The 26,325-nt window shown below is 32.6% G+C and overlaps 1 protein-coding gene across 3 annotated transcripts in view; it reads right to left on the bottom strand.

Annotated features, from left to right (window-relative positions):
* Window positions 1-2,032: 2,032 nt before the first annotated feature.
* The window catches only part of LOC136038141 (EF-hand and coiled-coil domain-containing protein 1-like), a 204,755-nt gene continuing 180,462 nt past the window's right edge, over window positions 2,033-26,325 (bottom strand). For all 3 annotated transcript variants that reach the window (XM_065721173.1, XM_065721171.1, XM_065721172.1), the window contains 2 exons: window positions 11,066-11,224; window positions 2,033-9,182 (listed from right to left, as the gene is read on the bottom strand). In XM_065721173.1, the coding sequence (XP_065577245.1) occupies window positions 9,003-9,182; window positions 11,066-11,224 (339 nt within the window). In that variant the 3' untranslated portion in view covers window positions 2,033-9,002. The remainder of the gene's footprint in view (window positions 9,183-11,065; window positions 11,225-26,325) is intronic.

Genomic DNA, 26,325 nt, shown 5'->3' with positions numbered 1-26,325 from the left:
AAAATGAAAAAGCAGATCCCTTGGAATCATGGGAATGCGAGGAATAAAAATAACCTCACCCTCGAAAGGCCCTGTCAAGATAGTTCTCTCTATTACGTTTTCCATTGTTTTTTTTTTTTTACGGTAAGTCGAGTGCCATTGCAAGGCTTTGGTGGGTTAATATTTCGCAACAGTATTATTGGTAAGCCTAATTTTAGTTGTAGCACGTGTGGTGGAATCCCTGGGAGATTCAGCGAATTTAAAAATTCGGATGGATAGTTAACCGCTTCATTGGATTCCAGACCTGTGTCAACTGACTTGTAAATGACTACCTGGTCTCTATTCTTGGTCAAAACAATATTTTTGATTTCGTGGATGTCTTTGTTCTTAGCTGCCAGAATCGCTCATTCACTTAGCCATTTATAATTTTTATAATTGGTTAGAATATTCGGAAATACCTTTTCAACCAAAACATTTTTTGACGTCACTAAATTGCAGAATTCAGGAGGCAATTGTATGCGTCCTGAAATTGACTCCACCAGGAGCTTTCCGTTTCCAATTGCCAATAATTGATCTGAAAATATTTCAGAAGAATAATCGTTTTGCAATCAAACACGCATATGTATAGTTGATTTTAATGTCTTAACATGTATCCATAAATTAGGATTTTTAAGGCAACCATTCATTTCGTCTGCAAGTGTCGATCTAGGAATAACAGGTAATATTCGCCTGAAATCTCCCGCGAGCAATATTAAAGTGCTGCCAAAGGGTTTGGAATTTCCTCACAAATATTGCAATGATCGGTCAAGATCCTCGAGCGATTGTTTGTGTGCCATTGTGCACTCGTCCCAAACAATAAGTTTGCATTGCTGCAATACTTTGCACGTTGCACATGGGAGTTTTTGTAAACTGAATATTCAGAAGCAATTTCAAAGCGGAATGAGCAGTTCCTTCACCAAGCAGCAGCGCTACGGCTATTCCGAACGACGCAAGGCCCAACGCTATGTCATTTTTGGATCGAAATGATGATGTAATTGGACATTCCTAATCTGGCCCTTTTACTTTGAGCCGCAAGCCTGGTTTTGCGTTGCTCGGGTGTTTCCTTTTTGGTGACATTGTAGGATAATTATACACGTATTACTTTTGTAATACAGCGACAAGACTTCTTTTCTTTACTATCTCTATCAGCCGCAAGCCTGGTTTCGCATTGCGAACATGATGTCATTTCCCTTCTTTTTCAAAAACTTGCATAATATTCGTTTGAACTTGGGTAACATTCATCCTTTCTTTTTCGGCTACTTTCGGCTTTCTTTTTCGGCTATTTAAGTCCACTGCAGCATAATACAAGTAAACGATTATACCAATCTTAATGGGAATAAGTAGGAAAATCATATACCTTCGTAATAATGTCTTTAAATCAGAATTGCGACTCTGTCCGACTTAGTTGGTATCAATGAGTATATGCTCTGTTGCTTCCTCATAGCATGGAGGACTAGTGGCTTTATCATAATTTGGAAGATCATGTTCATGACTCGTTGTGATAATATATTTTGACAATATTTAATGTTATTAGACTCTTTCTTACTGTTTTAAAGTTATAAAACCAAGCATCATGTTCAAATCATCCCAATTTATTTGCTGATAATATTAAAGTAAAATATTTATTCAGAATAATTTTGTGTCAGACATAAATATTTACTCGCATTTTAAAATTGACGATTTTTGCATGTAAGCATTAATTCCTGATTTTTTTTTTTAATATATAACCGCCCTGCATTTGTACATCATTAGATACTTTTTGTACGTTATTATTAGTTCGTCTAGTCAATCTTTTGCCTACCCAGGTAAAACTACAAAAAATTTTAATCTAGGGCTAAAGCAAAAAAAAAGTTAAAACAAGTCTGTCCTCCTTCATATTCTGGATTCACCATTTGGCAAACGATAATGTAGCCCAAATCTACCAAAAAACTGTGGTTTTACGACCTGCTCAGATTTTTCACTTTGTCCACTCATTTTCTTTCATAAGTTTTCAGTCAGCAAAATAAATCTTGAGTTTCTCAAGGCTCAATCAGATTTATTTAATAAAAAAGAAATAACCTTAGACTACGTTATTCAGTGACAAAGCACAGGTTGACCAATAAAACAAAATAAGATTCTAAGAATTTGACCTGTTTACCCCCTTCCCCTTGTAACTTTAGCTTATAGTCGATTTCTACTAAGTAAATTCTACATCTGTCCCGCCTAGATTTTGAAAATACCTTCTTGTTCTTAGTATAGTAGATCATCATTCAGTGTAAGGGGAGGGGGAGTAAATCAAATTCAAGATGCGAACTGAAAAATCGACAAAAGTACTCTTTTTAAAAATATTTTGTTAAATTTACGAACAGAAAACAGCTCAGCTTAATTACAAAATTAAATAATTAAATTTCTTAAGTCATCTTCCATATCAGATCAGTTCTTTCAGATCATCTCTTTGATAATATTAATAGATACGCATAAGGAACGTTGAAGCCAGTTAATAGTTTAATTAATAAATTGTTTATCAAATAGTAATATTATTCAATTCATATAATGATCCATTTAATAGGAGTTTATTGGTTCAAGTTTGTATTTAACAAAAAATAGTTTATTTAATAACAATAGTTTTAAGTTTATCAAGCCTACGAGATAGCATGAAATACAAATTTAGAAGACTAGAAATTCTATTCACTGGTATAAACAGATAAAAACAAAATATGAAACTTAAAAAACAAATAGTAAATGGCACAAAAATGTAACAAGATAATTCCGCATAGAAAGACAGAGGAATTTAAATTAAACGGGTAAATATAAAGACACAGAAAAACTAATGAAGGTTCGCAACAAAACAAAATGGGGACACAAAACACTAAATAAAAACTGTTATGAGTATAGCGTTTATTTTGTTTATTCTCAAATGCAAAACACGTATCTTAATTAATTGTTTCTAAAATCAAATTTTTTAAATTTTGAGAAGACTATCAATCTTTGGAAACCCGAAGTCAGGTACTTGAGCTTCTCAAAATTTACCTGCGAAAAAGAAAATACTCATAAAACGCAATGTATATTTAAGGACAAGGGAATTTACAGTACACAAGATAGTGACAATGAAACATGATTGTTCGAGTTACGCGGAAATTTACACAGCCATATTTATCCTAAAAGGCAAGGCTATCTTAAATCTGCAGTTATGCAGTTTTTGTGGTTGCAGGCAACAAATTTAAAAAACAAAACGTAAAAAAAAGGCCAAGAATATATGAAATTAAACAGCTTAACTAGACTTAATTTTCCTTTCAAAGCGTAGTTGTCTTTGGTAATCAACATTGTTAGAATTTGAATTTTTACGGACGAGAAGTGTTGTCAAACTTAACTAATACGTTTTGACTATTTATTTTTAACGTTAACCATAGCAACATTAAAGATAAGGTGGTAATGCCCTAAATCTTTTTAAACTAATTTGGAAAATGAGTTCGTAAAAATCGTTGCATCACACCGACGAAGACCAAGATATCCACCCTTGTCGGCCAACCGTCCAGAGCCAAACAAAAAGCAGGTTTTACCCGAATTGGAGGGGAGAAGGTCGTAAGGAAAGATTTACAGGGAATTAAAGAGTGAGGGGGGGGGTTGGATAATGACCGTGTGTAGCTTTGTCAGCATCAAGCAGCTTGGTGATGCAGTGACTTGTTAGCAGTAGTAGTAGTCAAAATTTTTAGTGGTGATCTAATGGGTATTTTAATTTTCTTTTATTAACCTTTACTCTGATTTCTTTCATTCTTTTTTATTTCTTTTAATTCTACCTTATTCTTTTATCCTCATTGAATGACTTTAAACACTGAGCCAGTACAAAGAGGAATATTTGAAAAATATCACAAAATATAAAAAATATTGAGTGTTTTTCAGTCTTGCTTATGCACAAAAACAGAGGATATTGCTAGGTCTATTTTGTTTACCAGCGTTAGATCACAAAAAAGGATGAGAGAGAAAAAACGTAAATGATAAAGAAAACGGACCATAAAAGGTAAATAACAAAAAAGATAAATTAGAAATGATGAATTTTGTTCTTAAAGAGGGGTAAAGCGGTAGTAGGTCAAAAGCTTTTATGTAACATTTTTACAAAAAAAAATTCTCTATCCCCTCAAACAAAGAAGGTCTTTAATTGTACATTTTGATTTTCATAGCATTATTTTATTTCTAAGACTTTCAGAATTTTTTCTTAAATAGGTTATAACCTCTTTACCCCTTATAAAATAATTTGAAATTGGGTCATTTAACATCAAAACTGTGTGTACCATACCTTTGATGCCAGACGAAATATGTCTTCTAAAAACAGCTACTTGCGAACAAACACAAAAAACCAACCAAGTTTTTTGCAAGACACAAGGACACCATTTTTAAGTTAATTAACCACCAGTAAAATCTATTGTTGAATCTACCAGCTTTCGATATAATTGACTATTAGCTTTAAGTAGATTACTACAGAGGTGGAGTTTGCGCAACTGCTTTGGCCTCTGGCCACTTGGTACACTGATGTATTATTAAAAGAAATAATAGTATCATTGACTGTTGAAGTAAAAAATCCGGCTTTGACCTAGAATTTAACCATGAATGTAACTATATTACTGGATATATATTAGTTACTTTTCTTGCTAATGATACATTTCTAAAACTTCGGTTTTCATCTATTCATGTTTTATAATGAAACTTATTTTACAAGCTTCTGAAAAATGTAAATCTTTTCAAACAAGACTGCCTCTCTGTCTACAACGATAAAAATTATGCTAGAATAAAAAAATTATATCTCTTTCACTTTCTCTTGATCATTCTCGGTTTCTGTATCTTTATTTCTTTTTTGCCCAAAACAAATATTCCTGTACAAATATTTAAATTAGTAAAGTCGTATGCAAAGATTTGTATTAGAATATTTAACAGATATTTCCTAGTTTTTCAAGCAGCTAATAAAAAACTAATAAACTTCACTTCATCTGTTTTGTATACCAACACTTTTCCTTTGAATAAGGGGGAAAAGTCCACAGTTTTTCTTTTAAATGTGCATTTAAAAGGAGCTGCTACTACTTTCTAGCCAGAAATTATATTTTTCAATGGATGCTCTTATACTAAGCGAGTTACAGACCGCTTACTCAAAGTCTAGTAAAGTTCTCCCAAATACCTTTGTAAAGCCCATTTGATAGTCCACAATATTTGAGCTTTGTCATATTTTTTTTTAAAATAAATATAGCCGACAAAAATAGAGAAAATCAAGGGTTATATAACACAGTTTAGGAGGAAAACTGTTGCAGAACACAATTTAAAAGAGAAATGTGAAATTTCGAACATTTTTGGAGGCAGGATCACTGTAAAATGTGGAGCAAGACTTGAAACAAACACCAAAAGGCGATTATACTAAGAATATAAGAAATCTTAGGGGGAAATAGCAAAATTTCTATAGAAAAAAAGGTATTTCTTAAAATCCAAAGGGGGATTTTTGGCTTTTTATTACTATCTTTAAATTAAAATTGTAACAGAACACAGTTTAAAAGAGAAATGTGAAATTGACAATTCGTCTTTTGGGATGGAGGCACTGAAAATTAGGTGAAAGAAGGATTGAACACAGCTTGAAAACAAACACCCAAAGCCCACTTATGCGGAGGGTATGAGAAAACAGAAAAAAAATCAAAATTTCCAAGGTATAAACTTCGGGGGGTGCTAAGGCTTTTTCTTAATTTTGTTTCATGAAGATACAAAAGGAGTATTTCTTAGAAATTAGGGAAGGAGGGGCATTTCTGGTTTTCTTTACGCTTATTTTTAAATCAAAAGTGTTACAGACCACAATTTAAAGAAGAAACGTAGAAGCATGAATTACTTTTTGCGGACTGGAATATTGGGAACTGCGGGGAGGAGGACTGGAACATAATTCGAAAAAAAAAAAACACTAAAATGGTAATTCTATGGAAAATATAAGAAACCTTCGGAAAAACTGCAAGATTTCCGAGGTAAAATTTCTGGGACGGGTAAAGATTTGTCTCAATTTTCTTTCATGAAGATGCAAAACCAGTGTTTTTTAATATAGGAAGACAAGGGATTATGTTAAATCATATAGGATTAAGTTCAATCAAACTTAAACAAAATTTGAGGAGAAATGTGAAATTGTGAAAAGAATAAGGAGGAAAGGAAAATTTGTGCTTCTTTTTTATGTTATTTAAAATCACGTAGCTGTACAGGGATGGTTTTTGAGACATTGAAGACATGTAAGAATAATTTTACTGTTACATTAACTTTGCATTTATTTGTGAAAGTGATAAAAAGGAAATTTTCTACATTGAAATGATTTTGATATACTTTCTAATAAAACATAAAGTCGGGAAGAAAGGAAGAAAACGAGGACAATAAACCGCTAGTGAAAAAAAAAATGCAAATATTTCGGTCAAGACCTCCGCTTGACCGTTCTTCAGAGCAAAATAAAACTGAAAAAATATAAAAAACCAAACCTTAAAACTAAACACAAAACTAAGATAGGATGACCCTTTCTGATTAACGGTCAAAGGGTAATTCTTTCACCAGACGTTTTTCACTGGCAGTTTATTATCCTTTCTTCGCGATTTTATGCTTTATCGTGATTAGCTAGTGTGGTCTCAAAAATCATTTACCTATCTTTTTTGAAACGTAGGGTAAAGAATGATTTTATTCAGCTCAGGATTAACTCCATTGCGGAAAGCATGACGTAAAAAAAAGAAGAAAAAACTATGTTGGATTCGGTGCATCATCGTATTTTTCTATTTATGGACTCAATCCCCAGTGAAGGAGCATTGTCAGGGGAATTTTTCAGCGGGGAGAGGGAGGGTTTCTAGGAGAATGGTCCACAAGGGAATCTTCCGTCGAGTGAATTTGCCTTTCTTTCAAGATCGCAGAACCACGCAACGGGTAAGCTAGTCTTAAATAAAAAAAATATCATCAACAGTATAGTCAATGTCAAGTTTCTTCCATAATTTACATCGACAAGTTAAAGAGTAGTCAGAGTGAAGTGAATCCAAACCGGATGCACAAAAATTCGAACTATTACGTTTAAATTCAGAATGAAGAGCCTTTTATTAAAATGGTCTTAAAAAAACAGACGAACTGCTAACAGTAAATTAGTTAATTAGTATATAATTGCGCCAAAATCATGTAAACCAGAGACTGCCAGTATTTTTAAATACTTATGCTCGTCTCTGAGTGAACTCACATGACGTGAGTTCTAACGCCTCTAAATTAGGGATCAAATAAAGTACTAGGAAAACGGTTCAATGGTATGAATATAAATGCATACCATTGGAAGGTATACTACAAATCAATAATGAAATAAGCTTTACAAAAAAAGTAACCATTTTAAAGAAACATTTTCTCGCACCAAGGTCGAATTTCTGCACCAAGATTGGAAAGGTGGGTTGTTACAAACCCTATCAACTACCCATTTCTTTTGTCAGAATAAATGAATTATCTCAAAGAATATAATTTTTGTTTATTATTGTTTGAAATGAGCTGATTACTTGAAAGAAATTTCTTGTTGCGTGAGATTGAGTTAAGCTTAAATTTTCATATGAGAGGTCGCAATCCTTGCTACCATGTATTCAAAGAAAATTTTAGTAAACGCCATCTAAGTCAACAGCTAGCGTATACAATTGAAGAGTAACCTTGAGCTTTACCCAAAAGGTAAATGTATTGCGTATTGCGTATCAAAGAATTTGAAGTTAAAACCTTCCCCTTTTCTGTCTGGCCAAAACGACGATTTACTGTATATTAGAGCAAATCCAATTTAGCATATAAACGCCATCTAAGTCAACAGCTAGCGTATACAATTGAAGAGTAATTTACCCAAAAGGTAAAATGTATGGGCTAGATTACAAGCTAAATTAGAAAGGCAAGATTGAACAGCAACTTCAAAGGAAGAAGATGAGCTTGACCAAATCTAGATTCAAGGAACTTTCACGATTCGAAATTTTTAATGTGAAAATCAGATTAGGTTTCTCCGAAAGTTGCAAAAATGCAACTTTATGAGGTGTCCGGAATCAAAATAGCATATGTTAAAAATAACGTTAAGCGTGAGTAGATAGTAACTTTAGAAGCAGTTCGTCTTTTCTGAAAGTAGTATTTTTGAAACTAAAAAATGCATGCTATTTTTCGTCATTATCATCAAAATAGCACGAGGTACAGATGTTATGGTACGTGTCGAAAAATTCTCCGTTAAGTGAGCACTGTGAGCTGTGAGCTGAGCGCTGTTTAATTAAATTATAAATCAAAACAAGATGTATAATAGATCGTACAGATGGAATCTTCAATATAGGCCAAGCATAATTTTTAGGGGACTTTTATATGGGTGTATATTTGATTTTTTACAAGGCAACATGGTGAATAATAAATGCATTGTCTTGTTTTTTTTTTCAACGTAAGCGACTGCTGAAGAAGAAAAACCTCAAACAACTAGCAGATAAGTAATGCATAGATAAATTTAGTGACTATTATTTGTAATGATACCCAAACGAGCTTGTGATTGTATAAAATTCAGATAGGTCAAGTAATTCAATAGCACATGACCTGTTGGTCAAACGCATCAAACCCCAAACAACAACAAGGCAATGGCATGGTCAATCTTATTCTAGGTAAAGAAAAACCTCATGTATATAAAGAAATTAAACTTTTTAATTGTTATGCCAGAAAGAGTCAAGTTATGTCAAATTTTTCTAAATCAATATCAGTGATTTCACTTATTAGGTATGCTTTGAAATGTTTAAAAAAAAATTCGGGCGATATGAAACATTTCTCTTTAAGAGTAGATTATACTGAAAGAGTCGAATAAAAAAAAAAAATCAAATTTAGAATTCCGAACATAAAAAAGTAGCAACACTAAGCAATAAACTGACTTGGAATAATAGTTTAACAATAATTTGGAGGTGAATGTTCTGAATTAAATAATTCATTATAATCAATCAATTGTAAAATTATTATTTAATTATAATTATAATTCTTTTTTGTTATTGAACTGCAGATAACGCCAGATTGATAAGACTCTCTGTACCCAGACGCTCCATTTCAGAGCTGGACTGCTGAAGGGTGGCAAGAAACTTGATGATATTGCACTCCTTAGTCTGAGGATCCACGCTCCTTTCGACAGCTTCAATTATGATTCGACCAACCGAACGTCGAGAAAGGCTCTATAAAGAAAATTAAATATTAATTGTAAAAGATAATGTCAAATGACATTATTAAGTGACATTAAATGTTACATTATCTTGACATTAACTTGATATTACATTATCAAGTGACGTTAAAATTAAATATTAATTGTCAAAGATAACATGTCAAATGACAGATCAAGTGACATTAATGTTATCTATTCTATGAAACAATACTATATATTCTATGAAAACAATACTAACAGTTCCTAGATTGATATATATATATATATATATATATATATATATATATATATATATATATATATATATATATATATATATATATATATATATATATATATATATATATATGTTTTTAACTACGTAAAACTTGCGAATATACAACATTCTTCGCTGTCCCATTGTCTGTACATATAAATAGATTGTCAGGTTTACCGACTCTTGAAATAGTGGACACTATATATATATAGTGTCCAAACATAGTGGACAAACATGACGTCAGTCGACACACACGTCCCAGTCGTCATTTGTGTCCCGGTGTCCCAGTCTGTAATTTCTCTTTGAGTGTCCCGGTCGTCATTTATATTCCCTGTGTCCCGGTCTGTATATACATTCGTTTTTGAATTGGTATATGATGAAATAAATTTTTTGTTTTTTTCCTTTTTTTCTTTGTTTTTTTTTGGTTTTTTTTTGGTTTTTGCCATTTTTTTAGCTTTTTAGTTTTTTTTTCTTTTTAGTTTTTATTTTTTTTTTTAGTTTTTACCTTTTTTATATTTTTTTTTTATTTTTTTTTTTTAGTTTTCTTTTTCTCCTTTATTTTTCAGTTTTTTTTCCTTTTTTAAATTTTTTTTTCTTGTTCAGTTTTGAGTTTTTTTTATTAGTTTTACATTTTTTTCTTTTTAGTTTTTTTGCTGTTTTTACCCTTTTTTTTATTTCTTTAGTTTTTTTCTTTTTTAGTTTAGTTTTTTTACCTTTTTTTTTTTTTTTGTTTTTTAGCTTTTTTAGTTTTTTAGTAGTTTTTACCTGTTTTTTAGTTTTTTTTTCTTTTTTAGTTTTTCTTCTTCTTTTGTATTAATGCTATAAAGCCAAGGTTCGAACCTGGAACCTCTCAGACCTAGAACCTGGAACAAAACGCTTTACCAACTCAGCTACTTCGGCTTGAATACATTTACCTTTTTTTTTTCTCCTTTATTCGTCAGTTTTTTCTGTTTTTAGTTTTTTTTTTCTTTTTCAGTTTTTAGTTTTTTTATTAGTTTTTAGTTTTTTTGTAGTTTTTACCTTTTTTTATTAATTTTTTTTTTTACTTTTTTAGTTTTTAGTGTTTTAGCTTTTTTAGTTTTTTTAGTATTTTCTTTTTAGTTTTTTTTTGTAGTTTTTATCTTTTTTAGTTTTTTTCTTCTTTTGTATTAATGCTAAAGCCAAGGTTTGAAATTTTCATTTACTAAGAAAATTGTTTTCAATATACTAATCAATCATTTTTTTTTATTGTTGAAACTATTTAATTATTATTAATTGTTTTATTTTAAATATTATTTTGTAATTATTTTGTATCCTTATTTTATTATTTAATTAAGGGTTTATTAATTATTTTAATTTATTACCTGCACCTTCTAATTTAATTTATCAAAAATAAAATTTCAAAAACTGCAAATTTTTATAATTGTCAGACCGGTTATTTGAAATTTAGCACCCTAAATTTTTTGAGCCCTGGAAAAGTCCCCCCTCTCTCCTCCCCCTTAAAACTGCCTCTGCATATTCACTTATAAAATCTCAAGTTTATCCGATGTTTAATTATTAAAATCTGAAGTTTTCTTTGACCTTTTTATTTAAAAGGCTAGCTCTGATTTAAACACTACATTTGAACTAAAAATGATGAAGGCGACGAAATTAATTCGTACCATAGTGTGTAATGCAGCCATAGTTCGGAGCACAGACCTCAGTTTATCTTCTATGGTTCTTAATCTCTCCGCTTCGTACTCAGCTTCAAAAAGTGACTTTGTCAAAGTTTGTTTGTCTTCCTCTGACCTAGTCAGCTGATCCATTAAGTCGCTTCGATCCTAAAAAAGATTCATTGAAATGTTCATGATTTTCTTGGATAATTAACGAAATTCCAAAATCGTAAATTGAATTAACTAATTAGAGAAAAGCTAATTTATTGTAATTATTCTAAACTATATTGTGAAAAATGCATGGAAAAATAAGAAAATAAGCTTTTGAACTAAGATTAGAATATGGAAACCCGTGCTATTGACAAGTACGAATCTAAATCGTGGGAGATTCGAAAGTTTAAGGACGATTTGTTAAAAGTCCTTCAAACAAATTGTCTCAGATCGTCGGTATTAAGTTAGATTGACCTTATATTAAACAGTAAATTGTAAGAAAAATGTGCTTCTAAGAAAAGCAGGAAAAATCTCGCTTTCTTCGGCTATAGTGTACGACAGACTAAGACGACTAGGCTACCTTTTACAATTGAAAAATGACAGATTCTAAATGTTGTGTCCTGTGGTGGCACAGTGGATTTGACCTTAGCTTGGTAATACGGGACCCAGAAATCGAATCACGCTGCAGGAATACACTGCACGGCCGACGCAGGGACCATAGTAGTCAAGAAGCGTCGTTACTTCTTAAGATAAAAAAATTCTAAATGGTGTGCTTATTTGGCCTCCATCTGAGTATAAGCGAAAAGCACGTCGTCCCCGAAAGAGAATGCGAATAATCTTAGCGGCTCAAATCCACACAAATCACCGGATGGAAACACAAAGTGTTTTGCAAAATCTGGGGAGGGGGGCTGCAATTCGGACAGTCGGTAAGTCAGATAGTTGCAAGTCGAACAGAGAGCGTGATAGGCCCAATCAAGTTTCTATGATTTCAATCATCATAAAGATTTCAATAACCAGAATAACCAACAATATCATTTCCATAAGGAATTTTACCATCATAAGGTAAAATTTCATAAATTATCATAAGGTATAACTTTCATCCCTTCTTTTTCAAAAACTTGGGTAACATTCATCCTTTCTTTTTCGGCTACAAGTCTATTTAAGTCCACTGCAGCATAATACAAGTAAACGATTATACCAATTGTAATGGGAATAAGTAGGAAAATCATATACCTTCGTAATAATGTCTTTAAATCAGAATTGCGACTCTGTTCGACTTTGTTGGTATCAATGAGTGTATGCTCTGTTGCTTCCTCATAGCATGGAGGACTAGTGGCTTTATCATAATTTGGAGGATCATGTTCATAACTCATTGTGATAATATACTTTGACAATATTTAATGTTAGTAGACTCTTTCTTACTGTTTTAAAGTTATAAAACCAAGCATCATGTTCAAATCATTCTAATTTATTTGCTGATAATACTAAAGTAAAGACTTTATTCGGAATAATTATTTGTAAGACATAAATATTTACTCACTTTTTAAAATTGACGATTTTTGCACGTAAGCATTAAGTTCTGATTTTTTTTTTTAATACATAACTGCCCTGCTTTTGTACGTCATTAGATACTTTTTGTACATTATTATTAGTTCGTCAAGTCAATCTTTTGCCTACCCAGATAAAACTACAAAAATTTAAATCTAGGGCTAAAGCAAAAAAAAGTTAAAACAAGTCTGTCCTCCTTCATATTCTGGATTCACCATTTGGCAAACGATAATGTAGCCCAAATCTACCAAAAAAACTGTGGTTTTACGACCTCCAAAGAGTTTTCACTTTATCCACCCATTTTCTCTCATAAGTTTTTAGCCAACAAAATAAATCTTGAGTATCTCAAGGTCCAATCAGATTTATCTAATAAAAAACTTATTTTTATATAGATAAAAGATATATCTATCTATCTATATCTTCTATATATCTATATATATATAAAAATAAGTTGTCTGTCTGTTTGTGGATCAGGTGACGTCATGTTTCTGTGTCGGCTGACGTCATGAAATTAGTTGTCGTCATTTTTGCTTTGACGGTGACGTCATTAATGGTAGTTCACGGAAAAATGTTTAATTGTAAAATGACTGAAGAACCTACAATGGCAACAGCCGAGGAAGCTGCTCAAAGAGTCTATGCCAAAAAACTTGCTGCTGATAGAGAAAGTAAGAAAAGAAAGCGTGCCGAGGAATCACAAGAACAGCAAGAAAATAGGCTTGCGGCTAAATAACGCAAAACCGCGCAGTTAGATGAAAATCCACTTGGAAAGCGAGAGTCAAAACATATCAAAACTGAAAATGATAGCGATGATGATTGGGTTTGGGATTTTGACTTGGATAAGGTCATCAATGCCTACCAGATTTAAGTTAAAAAACAAAGGTTCGGCGATATGTACTTCATAGCGACGCTGAAAAATAAAGAAGAAAAAAAACTGAAAAAATAAAAAAAAAAATAAAAAAAACTAAAAAGAAAAACACTCAAAGATAAATTACAGACCGGGACACAAATGACGACCGACACAGAGGGAATATAAATGACGACCAGGAACCTCAAAGAAAAATTAAAGACTGGGACACCCGGACACAAATCACGACCGGGAATATAAATGACGACCGGGACGCAGGGACACAACTACAACGGGGACGCCGGGGGCACAGGCGGGATATATAATTGACGACTGAGACACAGGGATTGTTTGAATGGAAATTACAGACCGGGACACCGGGACACAAATGACGACCGGGACACTGGGACACAGGGAATATAAATGACGACCGGGACACTCAAAGAGAAAATACAAACTGGGACACCAGGACACAAATGACGACCGGGACACAGGGAATATAAATGCTATTTATATGCACAGACAATGGGACAGCGAAAAATGTTGTATATTCGCATTTTTTACGTAGTTAAAAATATATATTTATATCTATCTCTATTCACAGGTGGGACACAGGGACACAGCTACAATGGCGCGTAACTAATATGGCGCGTAACGACTTACGCGCGCGTGGGGGCTTGGGGGGGCGCGAAGCGCCCCACCAACTAGGTGTTGGGGTGGCGCGAAGCGCCACCCCAACAGCTAGTCTATATATATAAAAATAAGTTGTCTGTCCGTTACGCCAGATTATATCTTCTATATATATAAAAGAAAACAAACTAGAATGTAAAAACTGGAAATTGCATAAATATTTCGAAATATTTTGACAATAGATTAAAGTAATTCGAAAAAAGAAAAATGGTAAAAAACTAAAGAAAAAACTAAAAAGAAAAAACTAAAAAAAAAATAATTAAAAATTAAAAAAATTAAAAAAACAAAAAAACCTAAAAAAAACGTAAAAAAATAAAAAAGATAAAAAACTAAAAAAAACTAAAAAAAAGAAAAAACTAAAAAAAACTGGGAATTGCACAAATATTTCAATATATTTTGACAATAGATTCAAGTAATTCGAAAACCTTAAAACAGATACCCCAAATTTTGAGGTTTAATATAAATTGTTTAAGCTTTAGCATGCTTGGCACGTAAAGATTTTTTCAAGTGTCAATGTTAGAATGAACATTGACAAATTGAAGAAAACAAATCAATAAAAAGAAGAAACTAAAAAAAAGAAAAAACTAAAGAAGAAACTGTATCTATATATATAAAAATCTATATATATAAAAATAAGTTGTCCGTCTTTTATGTCTGTTACACTATGTCTGTTACGCCAGATTATATCTTATCTATATATAAAAATAAGTTGTATGTATTTTTGTATTGAGGGTTTGCATATGACGTCTGAAAATTAAAGAAGAAAAAGAAAACTGAAAAAAGAAAAATGGTAAAAAACTAAAAAAAACTAAAAAGAAAAAACTAAAAAAAAACTAAAAAATAAAAAAAAAATTAAAAAAAGAAAAAACTTAAAAAGAAAAAATGTAAAAAAAAATAAAAAAATAAAAAGGTAAAAAACTAAAAAGAAAAGAAAACTAAAAAAAGCTAAACAACTAAAAAAAGAAAAAACTAAAAAAACTGAGAATTGCACAAATATTTCAATATATTTTGACAAAAAATAAAGGTAATTCGAAAACCTTAAAACAGATACCCAAATTTGAGGTTTATTATAAATTGTTGGAGCTTTAGCTTGCTTGGCACGTAAAGATTTTTCTAAGTGTCAATGTTAGAATGAACATTGACAAATTGAAGAAAACAAATCAATAAAAAGAAGAAACTTAAAAAAGAAAAACTAAAAAAGAAAAAAACTAAGAAAATAAAAGACTAAAAAAGAAAAAAAAACCGAAATGAAATGAAACTGTATATATCTATATATATAAAAATAAGTTGTCTGTGGATGGATGGATGGATGGATGTGTGGATGGATGTGTCAGGTGACGTCACCTGAAAAAACTGGATTAGGTGACGTCAAAACTGAAAAAACTAAAAAAAGGCAAAAACTACAAAAAAAACTAAAAACTAATAAAAAAAATAAAAAAGCTAAAAAACTAAAAAAACTATAAAGGTAAAAACCAATAAAAAACTAAAAAAAAAACTGAAAAAACTAAAAAAAGGCAAAAACTACAAAAAAAAACTAAAAACTAATAAAAAAAGTAAAAAAGCTAAAAAACTAAAAAAACTAAAAAAACTAAAAAAAGGTAAAAAACTAAAAAAAATAAAAAATAAAAAAAAACTAAAAAAAAGGAAAAAACTGAAAAATAAGCTAAAATAAAGGTAAAAACCAATAAAAAACTAAAAAAAAAAAGGAAAAAACTAATAAATGACGACACTCAAAGAGAAAGCGACCAGGACAAAAAACTAAAAAAAAAGGCAAAAACTACAAAAAAACTAAAAACTAATAAAAAAAATAAAAAAGCTAAAAAACTAAAAAAACTAAAAAAAGGTAAAAAACTAAAAAAACTAAAAACTAAAAAAAAACTAAAAAAGGTAAAAACTAAAAGAACTAAAAAAGAAAAAAATAAATGACGACACTCAAAGAGAAAGCGACCAGGACAAAAGGAATGTTCGATTAGCAATCAACAAAGCACCGGGACACAGGGAGTATAAATGACGACCAGGACATAAGTAAAAAAAAAAATTAACAAAACTAAAAAGAAGGTAAAAACTACAAAAAAACTAAAAAGAAAAAAAAACTAAAAACTAATAAAAAAACTAAAAAATCTAAAAATCTAAATAAACTAAAAAAGAAAAAAAAAGGAAAAAAATAAAGGAGAAAAACAAAACTAAAAAACGAATGTATATACAGACCGGTACACCGGGATACAAATGACGACCGGGACACAGGGAATATAAATAACGACCGGGACACAGGGACACAACTACAACGGGGACACCGGGGGAAACAGGGGGATATAAATGACGACCGGGACAAAAAAACTAAAAAGAAATAAAAACTAAAAACTAATAAAAAAAACTAAAAAATCTAAAAATCTAAATAAGCTAAAAAAGAAAAAAAAAGGAAAAAAATAAAGGAGAAAAACAAAACTAAAAAACGAATGTATATACAGACCGGGACACCGGGATACAAATGATGACCGGGACCCGGGACACAGGGAATATAAATGACGACCGGGACACAGGGACACAACTACAACGGGGACACCGGGGGAAACAGGGGGATAACCTGACAATCTATTTATATGCAAAGACAATGGGACAGCAAAGAATGTTGTATATTCGCAAGTTTTACGTAGTTAAAACCATATATATATATATATATCTATATTCACAGGTGGGACATAGGGACACAACTACAATGGCGCGTAACTATTATGGCGCGTAACGACTTACGCGCGCGGGGGGGCTTGGGGGGGGCGCGAAGCGCCCCCACCAACTAGGTGTTGGGGTGGCGCGAAGCGCCACCCCAACAGCTAGTATATAAAAATAAGTTGTCTGTCTGTGGATGTGTGGATGGATGTGTGGATGGATGTGTCAGGTGACGTCACCTGAAAAAACTGGATTAGGTGACGTCAAAACTGAAAAAACTAAAAAAAGGCAAAAACTACAAAAAAAACTAAAAACTAATAAAAAAAATAAAAAAGCTAAAAAACTAAAAAAACTATAAAGGTAAAAACCAATAAAAAACTAAAAAAAAAACTGAAAAAACTAAAAAAAAGGCAAAAACTACAAAAAAAAACTAAAAACTAATAAAAAAAGTAAAAAAGCTAAAAAACTAAAAAAACTAAAAAAACTAAAAAAAGGTAAAAAACTAAAAAAAATAAAAAATAAAAAAAAACTAAAAAAAAGGAAAAAACTGAAAAATAAGCTAAAATAAAGGTAAAAACCAATAAAAAACTAAAAAAAAAAAGGAAAAAACTAATAAATGACGACACTCAAAGAGAAAGCGACCAGGACAAAAAACTAAAAAAAAAGGCAAAAACTACAAAAAAACTAAAAACTAATAAAAAAAAATAAAAAAGCTAAAAAACTAAAAAAACTAAAAAAAGGTAAAAAACTAAAAAAACTAAAAACTAAAAAAAAACTAAAAAAGGTAAAAACTAAAAGAACTAAAAAAGAAAAAAATAAATGACGACACTCAAAGAGAAAGCGACCAGGACAAAAGGAATGTTCGATTAGCAATCAACAAAGCACCGGGACACAGGGAGTATAAATGACGACCAGGACACAAGTAAAAAAAAAAATTAACAAAACTAAAAAGAAGGTAAAAACTACAAAAAAACTAAAAAGAAAAAAAAACTAAAAACTAATAAAAAAACTAAAAAATCTAAAAATCTAAATAAACTAAAAAAGAAAAAAAAAGGAAAAAAATAAAGGAGAAAAACAAAACTAAAAAACGAATGTATATACAGACCGGTACACCGGGATACAAATGACGACCGGGACACAGGGAATATAAATAACGACCGGGACACAGGGACACAACTACAACGGGGACACCGGGGGAAACAGGGGGATATAAATGACGACCGGGACAAAAAAACTAAAAAGAAATAAAAACTAAAAACTAATAAAAAAAACTAAAAAATCTAAAAATCTAAATAAGCTAAAAAAGAAAAAAAAGGAAAAAAATAAAGGAGAAAAACAAAACTAAAAAACGAATGTATATACAGACCAGGACACCGGGATACAAATGATGACCGGGACCCGGGACACAGGGAATATAAATGACGACCGGGACACAGGGACACAACTACAACGGGGACACCGGGGGAAACAGGGGGATAACCTGACAATCTATTTATATGCAAAGACAATGGGACAGCAAAGAATGTTGTATATTCGCAAGTTTTACGTAGTTAAAACCATATATATATATATATATCTATATTCACAGGTGGGACATAGGGACACAACTACAATGGCGCGTAACTATTATGGCGCGTAACGACTTACGCGCGCGGGGGGGCTTGGGGGGGGCGCGAAGCGCCCCCACCAACTAGGTGTTGGGGTGGCGCGAAGCGCCACCCCAACAGCTAGTATATCTATATAAATGACGACCGGGACACTCAAAGAAAAATTACAGACTGGGATACCGGGACACAAATGACGACCGGGACACAGGGAATATAAATGACGACCTGCACACAGGGACACAATTACAACGGGGGCGCCGGGGGCACAGGGGGATATATAAATGACGACGGGGACACAGGGAATGTTCGATTAGCAATCACCATCAACAAAGCTCAAGGGCAATCGTTAGAAATGCGGTATAGATATGAATACGGATTAGTTTTCCCATGGACAATTATTATGTTGCATGTTCAAGAGTTGGTAAACCTGACAATCTATTTATATGGACAGACACTAGGACAGCATGGAATGTTGTATATTCGCAAGTTTTACGTAGTTAAATATATATATATATATATCTATCTATATATATAAAAATAAGTTGTCTGTCTGTGGATGTGTGGATGGATGTGTGGATGGATGTGTCAGGTGACGTCACCTGAAAAAACTGGATTAGGTGACGTCAAAACTGAAAAAACTAAAAAAAGGCAAAAACTACAAAAAAAAACTAAAAACTAATAAAAAAAATAAAAAAGCTAAAAAACTAAAAAAACTATAAAGGTAAAAACCAATAAAAAACTAAAAAAAAAACTGAAAAAACTAAAAAAAGGCAAAAACTACAAAAAAAAACTAAAAACTAATAAAAAAAGTAAAAAAGCTAAAAAACTAAAAAAACTAAAAAAACTAAAAAAAGGTAAAAAACTAAAAAAAATAAAAAATAAAAAAAAACTAAAAAAAAGGAAAAAACTGAAAAATAAGCTAAAATAAAGGTAAAAACCAATAAAAAACTAAAAAAAAAAAGGAAAAAACTAATAAATGACGACACTCAAAGAGAAAGCGACCAGGACAAAAAACTACCTAGTTGGTGGGGGCGCTTCGCGCCCCCCCCAAGCCCCCCCGCGCGCGTAAGTCGTTACGCGCCATAATAGTTACGCGCCATTGTAGTTGTGTCCCTATGTCCCACCTGTGAATATAGATATATATATATATATATGGTTTTAACTACGTAAAACTTGCGAATATACAACATTCTTTGCTGTCCCATTGTCTTTGCATATAAATAGATTGTCAGGTTATCCCCCTGTTTCCCCCGGTGTCCCCGTTGTAGTTGTGTCCCTGTGTCCCGGTCGTCATTTATATTCCCTGTGTCCCGGGTCCCGGTCATCATTTGTATCCCGGTGTCCCGGTCTGTATATACATTCGTTTTTTAGTTTTGTTTTTCTCCTTTATTTTTTTCCTTTTTTTTTCTTTTTTAGCTTATTTAGATTTTTAGATTTTTTAGTTTTTTTTATTAGTTTTTAGTTTTTATTTCTTTTTAGTTTTTTTGTCCCGGTCGTCATTTATATCCCCCTGTTTCCCCCGGTGTCCCCGTTGTAGTTGTGTCCCTGTGTCCCGGTCGTTATTTATATTCCCTGTGTCCCGGTCGTCATTTGTATCCCGGTGTACCGGTCTGTATATACATTCGTTTTTTAGTTTTGTTTTTCTCCTTTATTTTTTTCCTTTTTTTTTCTTTTTTAGTTTATTTAGATTTTTAGATTTTTTAGTTTTTTTATTAGTTTTTAGTTTTTTTTTCTTTTTAGTTTTTTTGTAGTTTTTACCTTCTTTTTAGTTTTGTTAATTTTTTTTTTTACTTGTGTCCTGGTCGTCATTTATACTCCCTGTGTCCCGGTGCTTTGTTGATTGCTAATCGAACATTCCTTTTGTCCTGGTCGCTTTCTCTTTGAGTGTCGTCATTTATTTTTTTCTTTTTTAGTTCTTTTAGTTTTTACCTTTTTTAGTTTTTTTTTAGTTTTTAGTTTTTTTAGTTTTTTACCTTTTTTTAGTTTTTTTAGTTTTTTAGCTTTTTTATTTTTTTTATTAGTTTTTAGTTTTTTTGTAGTTTTTGCCTTTTTTTTTAGTTTTTTGTCCTGGTCGCTTTCTCTTTGAGTGTCGTCATTTATTAGTTTTTTCCTTTTTTTTTTTAGTTTTTTATTGGTTTTTACCTTTATTTTAGCTTATTTTTCAGTTTTTTCCTTTTTTTTAGTTTTTTTTTATTTTTTATTTTTTTTAGTTTTTTACCTTTTTTTAGTTTTTTTAGTTTTTTTAGTTTTTTAGCTTTTTTACTTTTTTTATTAGTTTTTAGTTTTTTTTTGTAGTTTTTGCCTTTTTTTAGTTTTTTCAGTTTTTTTTTTAGTTTTTTATTGGTTTTTACCTTTATAGTTTTTTTAGTTTTTTAGCTTTTTTATTTTTTTTATTAGTTTTTAGTTTTTTTTGTAGTTTTTGCCTTTTTTTAGTTTTTTCAGTTTTGACGTCACCTAATCCAGTTTTTTCAGGTGACGTCACCTGACACATCCATCCACACATCCATCCACACATCCACAGACAGACAACTTATTTTTATATAGATAGATATACTAGCTGTTGGGGTGGCGCTTCGCGCCACCCCAACACCTAGTTAGCGGGGCGCTTCGCGCCCCCCAAGCCCCCCCGCGCGCGTAAGTCGTTACGCACATTATTAGTTACGTGCCATTGTAGTTGTGTCCCTGTGTCCCACCTGTGAATATAGATAGATTTATATATGTGTTTCAAACTACGTAAAACTTGCGAATATACAACATTCTTGGCTTTCCCATTGTCTGTGCATATACAAAGCCTTATGTACTAATAATGACGTCATATGCAAACGCTCTTTTTACAAACAAACAAACATGTATACACACAACTCGTTTTTATATAGATAGATAGATAGATAGATACAATACAAATTAACTGCGTAAAACTTGCGAATATACAACATTCTTCGCTGTCAAATTGTCGCTACATATAAATAGATTGTCAGGTTTACCGACCCTCGAACATGCAACGTAAAATTGTCCATGGGAAAAACAATCAGTATTAAGATCTATACCACATTTTTCTAATGATTGACCTTGAGCTTTGTTAATGGCGATTGCAAATGCTAATCGAATTGGGAATTGCAATCTTTTAAATTGAAAAGGCAGAACCGTTGGAATCATGGGAATGCGAGGAATAAGAACAGCCTCACCCTCAAAAGGCCCTGTCAAGATTGTGGCCTCTATTAGGTTTTCCATTGTTTTTTTTACGGCAAGTCGCGTGCCATTGCAAAGCTTTGGTGGATTGCAAAGCTATTTTTAGTTGTAGCACGTGTGGTGGAAACCCTGAAAGATCTAAGGAATTTAAAAATTCAGATGGATAATTAACCGCTTCATTTGGTTCCAAAACTGTGTCGACTGACTTGTAAAGGACTGCCTGGTCTCGAATCTTGGTCAAAACAATATTGTTGATTTCGTGGACGTATATATTTTTGGGTGCGAGAATCGCTCTTTCACTTAGCCATTTATTATTTTTATAATTTTTTAGAATATTCGGAAATACTTTTTCAATCAATTCATTTTTGGACGTCACTAAATTACAGAAATCAGCAGGTAGTTGTATACGTCCTGAAATTGAGTCTACTGGGAGCTTTCCATGTCCAATTGCCAGCAATTGATCTGAAAATGTTTGACCCGAGTCATCGTTTTGCAATCGGACACGCATATTTGTAGTTAATTTTAATATTTTTACGTGTGCCCATAAATTAGAATTTTTCAGGCAAGCATTCATTTCGTCTGCAGGAGTTGATCTAGGTATTATAGGTAATGTTTGCCTGAAATCTCCCGCAAGCAATATTAATGTGCTGCCAAAGGGTTTCGACTTGCCTCTCAAATCTTTCAAGCATTGATCCAGAGCCTCGAGCGATTTTTTGTGTGCCATTGTGCACTCAGTTCTTCCACCAGGCAGCAATATTGCGGCTATTCCGGACGACGCAATTGCCAACGCTATATCATTTTTTGATCGAATTGATGCCAGAATCAGTTTTATCACAAACGTTTTACCAGTACCTCCTGGCGCATCCAAAAAGAAAATTTCTCCAACGTTGTTATCGACACAGTGCATTATCGTATCATAAATGTCTTTTTGTTCCGACGTTAACTTGGAAATGTTATTTTGTACATACGACAATAGATAAATCGTACTGTAACTTTGTTCACGATCCAATTCTACACATGTCGAAACAGCAGCGATACGGTTAGGTGAAGGCATTCCCAAATCCTGAAGAGGTTTGTTTGCCATACGTACGCACAAATCTTCTATAATAACTAAAGTGTAGTTATAAATTTCTGATAGAGCTGATGGAGAGCAAGTTGTTAAAATGATGCCAAACAATGCACGAATTTGACTTGGAGTTGGCGTTTCGCACGCGTCATTGATGCAGTTATCCCAGTGTTGGTCATTCTCCAATAAATTCAGAGCTTGGCATGCACTACGGTAAGTGTCATGTATAGTACCGTTAACAGTTCTCAAATACTCAAAGGATGTCGGACCGGGTACATTCACCAAAAGCAGGCGTAGAAAGAAGCATTCATGTTGATTTGGGTGAACGGTGTAGAGTCTTCCTATCGTGGTATCTTTGAAGATGGTAGGTTGGCCGTCGACTGACTTACCCTGTTTTCGACGTTCAAATACTTTATTTTTAGTATTCCACGTGTAATACGAAGGCACTTCAGTATACAGCAGTTTTTTGCAAAAGAATCATTTTTGCAAAGCGAAAAAAAAGCTGTTAATGTTGTATCCGGTGAATTCAGGGCTCTTTGTTGCACGTTGGTTTCCGTGAAATAAACACGTTGACCATTCTGTAAATGTACCGCTAAGTGAACAACAGCTGGACTACGTTCATGTATCGGAAATGAAAGAAATCGCCAAACAGCTTCATTACTGCTTATGTATCTTCCAGCCTGATATTGTACGATTTCGTCGAAATCTTTGATTTCGGGCTGCAAGCCAAAAACTGCCATGTCACTGCCTTTGTTGACGTATTTACATATGCATTTGATTGCCTTTACGGAGTTACAGTATTCAACGTTTATGTGTGCATTAAATGTTTTTGATAATAATGGGGAATATGGAACAACCCACTGGTTATCTACTTCGATGGTGGTACCGTTACGCTTCTTTATTATTGCTGTTTTACCGCCATCTTCAGTAGATCTTCTTCTATATTGTGGGTAACCATCATTGCTAGTAATTGTCTTTGATACTAAAAGTCGAGGATATTGCTTTGTGCACCTTCCTTTGGCCATGCATGGTGAATTTTCGTTCAGTGCACCGCAAGGTCCATGTATCATATTTTTTACAATAATATCATGTAACCCCTTATCGACATTTTTATCAGGTATTTCAGCGGAAATCACATCATCAATTTCGTTCGAAGTAATTTTTTTATGTAGCCAGATTAGTATATGTGCGTGTGGCAAATCTCGTTTTTGCCATTCCACTGAGTACATCCAGCATCGCACTGACCCAAACACTTCAAGTTTTACTATGTAGTTTATCAGTGATTTCAACTTTTGACGGAAGACACGGGCCGTAATGTCATGCCTATGAACCGCCGATTGGCCTTGAAGTAAAAGCTACAGTATCTCGTCCCAAGATTGATTACATGTAAATGTAATAAATAAATCTGGACGACCATAGAGACGAACATACGCAATAGCATCTTGAGCATATTCATGCATATGACGGGGACTGCCAGCATATGACGAAGGTAAAATTGTTAATCTTCCAACATTTGTGGTATTACCGTCATTTATAACTGCATCTCGCAAACGAATGTATTGTTCAGAGCGGAGCTTGGTCTGATTCAGACGGATATATAGCAAACGTTCTGATTCAATTTTTGCATACATATCAACGACGCATTGGTGAAACAATTGACGACATTTTAAAATATAATTGTCTTTATCCTGCCGAATCATCAGTCTATAGGTATAATAATGCATTACACTGCATTTCTTATTCATTTCTTTGTTAGTGGCTGGATTCATCAATTTAATATTAAAGTGATAGCCGTCGGCTCCATCCCAAAAAATGATAGGATATTGTAGGGCATCGTAGCATCGATGAGTTTCAGCAATTCTTACTAACTGAGCGTTTCACTTATGAAGAATAATATCTCAAAGTAAAAACTGATCACCGACCATAACGATTGCCACTTCGTCGATATTTGGAGCATTGTATCTACGCACATGTTGGCCAGGAGGCGTTTTGTCAGCGGAAATAACAATTTTATGCGTATCAGTAGGCATCAAATCGATGGCTGTTTTGAACTGATGCACTAAATTATTATTTTCGTGGAAAAGATGTTGCAATTGGGAAACGATTGTGCTTTCAACGTTGGGAGAAATTTCGCAACGTGTATTCAATTCAGAATTTCTATCACTGATGAAGTACAATTGTAAAAATTTATGATTCTCGCCTGAGAATGGTAAAAGGCACCCTGCTCTATGATAAATTTGCCTTTTTACTTTGAAAGTAGGCATAAATTGATCTCGATTTTTGATTTGGGCACCAAACGACGTCATTTGGAAACATGAGTTATATTTTCTGATGTTTGAAAAAAAAAAACGCTTAGATTCTGACGTAGTTCCAGTAAGCAAAGTCTTCAATGGCTCTGGGGGTGCAGCCAGTAGAGGAAGTTTAACTTCTCCTGAGGCCCAACATATTCCCATTGTTTCACCATTAAATTTAAAGGCCTTGCAATAAAGACAAATTTTAGACATAGTCCCGATTTGAACACATCTACTATAATCATCGACTGGGCTGTACCTGAATGCCATGCGATAATTTTCAGGTTGCTCTGGTTCCTCGGCACGCTTTCTTTTCTTACTTTCTCTATCAGCCGCAAGCCTGTTTACACGTTGCTCTTGTGATTCCTCGACACGCCTTCTTTTTTCACTTTCTCTTTTAGCAGCAAGTCTGGTTTCGCGTTGCTCTGGTAGTTCCTCGACACGCCTTCGTTGACGTAAATTGCACATTCCTAATCTAGCATTATCTCTTGAAGCCGAAAACCTGTTTTCACGTTGCTCTTGTGATTCCTCGACACACCTTCTTTTTTTACTTTCTCTTTCAGCAGCAAGTCTGGTTTTTCGTTGCTCTGGTAGTTCCTCGACACGCCTTCGTTGACGTAAATTGCACATTCCTAATCTGGCCCTTTCTCTTTGAACCGCAAGCCTGGTTTTGCTTTTTGGTAACATTCTATAACATAGACAGTTGGAGAAATCTAAACGTGCCAAGCTGGCTAAAGCTCAACAATTTATAATAAACCTCAAATTTTAAGTATATTTTTTAAGATTTTAAAATTACATTAATCTTTTGTCAAAATATTTCGAAATATTTATGCAATTCCCAGTTTTTACATTTAAACCCTCAACACAAAAATACATACAACTTATTTTTATATATATATAGAAGATATAATCTGGCGTAACAGACAAAGTGTAACAGACATAACCCACAGACAACTTATTTATATATATATATATATATATATATATATATATATATATATATATATATATATATATATATATATATATATATATATATATATTAACAGGTGGGACACAGGGGACACAACTACAATGGAACGTAACTAATATAGCGCGTAACGACTTACGCGCTTGGGGGGGCTGGCGAAGCGCCCCCACAAACTAGGTGTTGGGGTGGCACGTTAGCTAAATATATATATATATATATATATATATATATATATATATATATATATATATATATATATATAATATATATATATATTATATATATATATATATATATATATATTTATATTAATATATATTATATATATATATATATATATATATATATATATTATATATTACATATATATATATGAGAGAGGATTTTTGAAGCAGTATTTTTCAAG

Source organism: Artemia franciscana, chromosome 17, assembly GCF_032884065.1.
Source record: "Artemia franciscana chromosome 17, ASM3288406v1, whole genome shotgun sequence".
Lineage (NCBI taxonomy): Eukaryota > Metazoa > Arthropoda > Branchiopoda > Anostraca > Artemiidae > Artemia > Artemia franciscana.
Note: the sequence above shows the minus strand (reverse complement) of the source record. Positions and strands in the feature narration are given on the sequence as shown.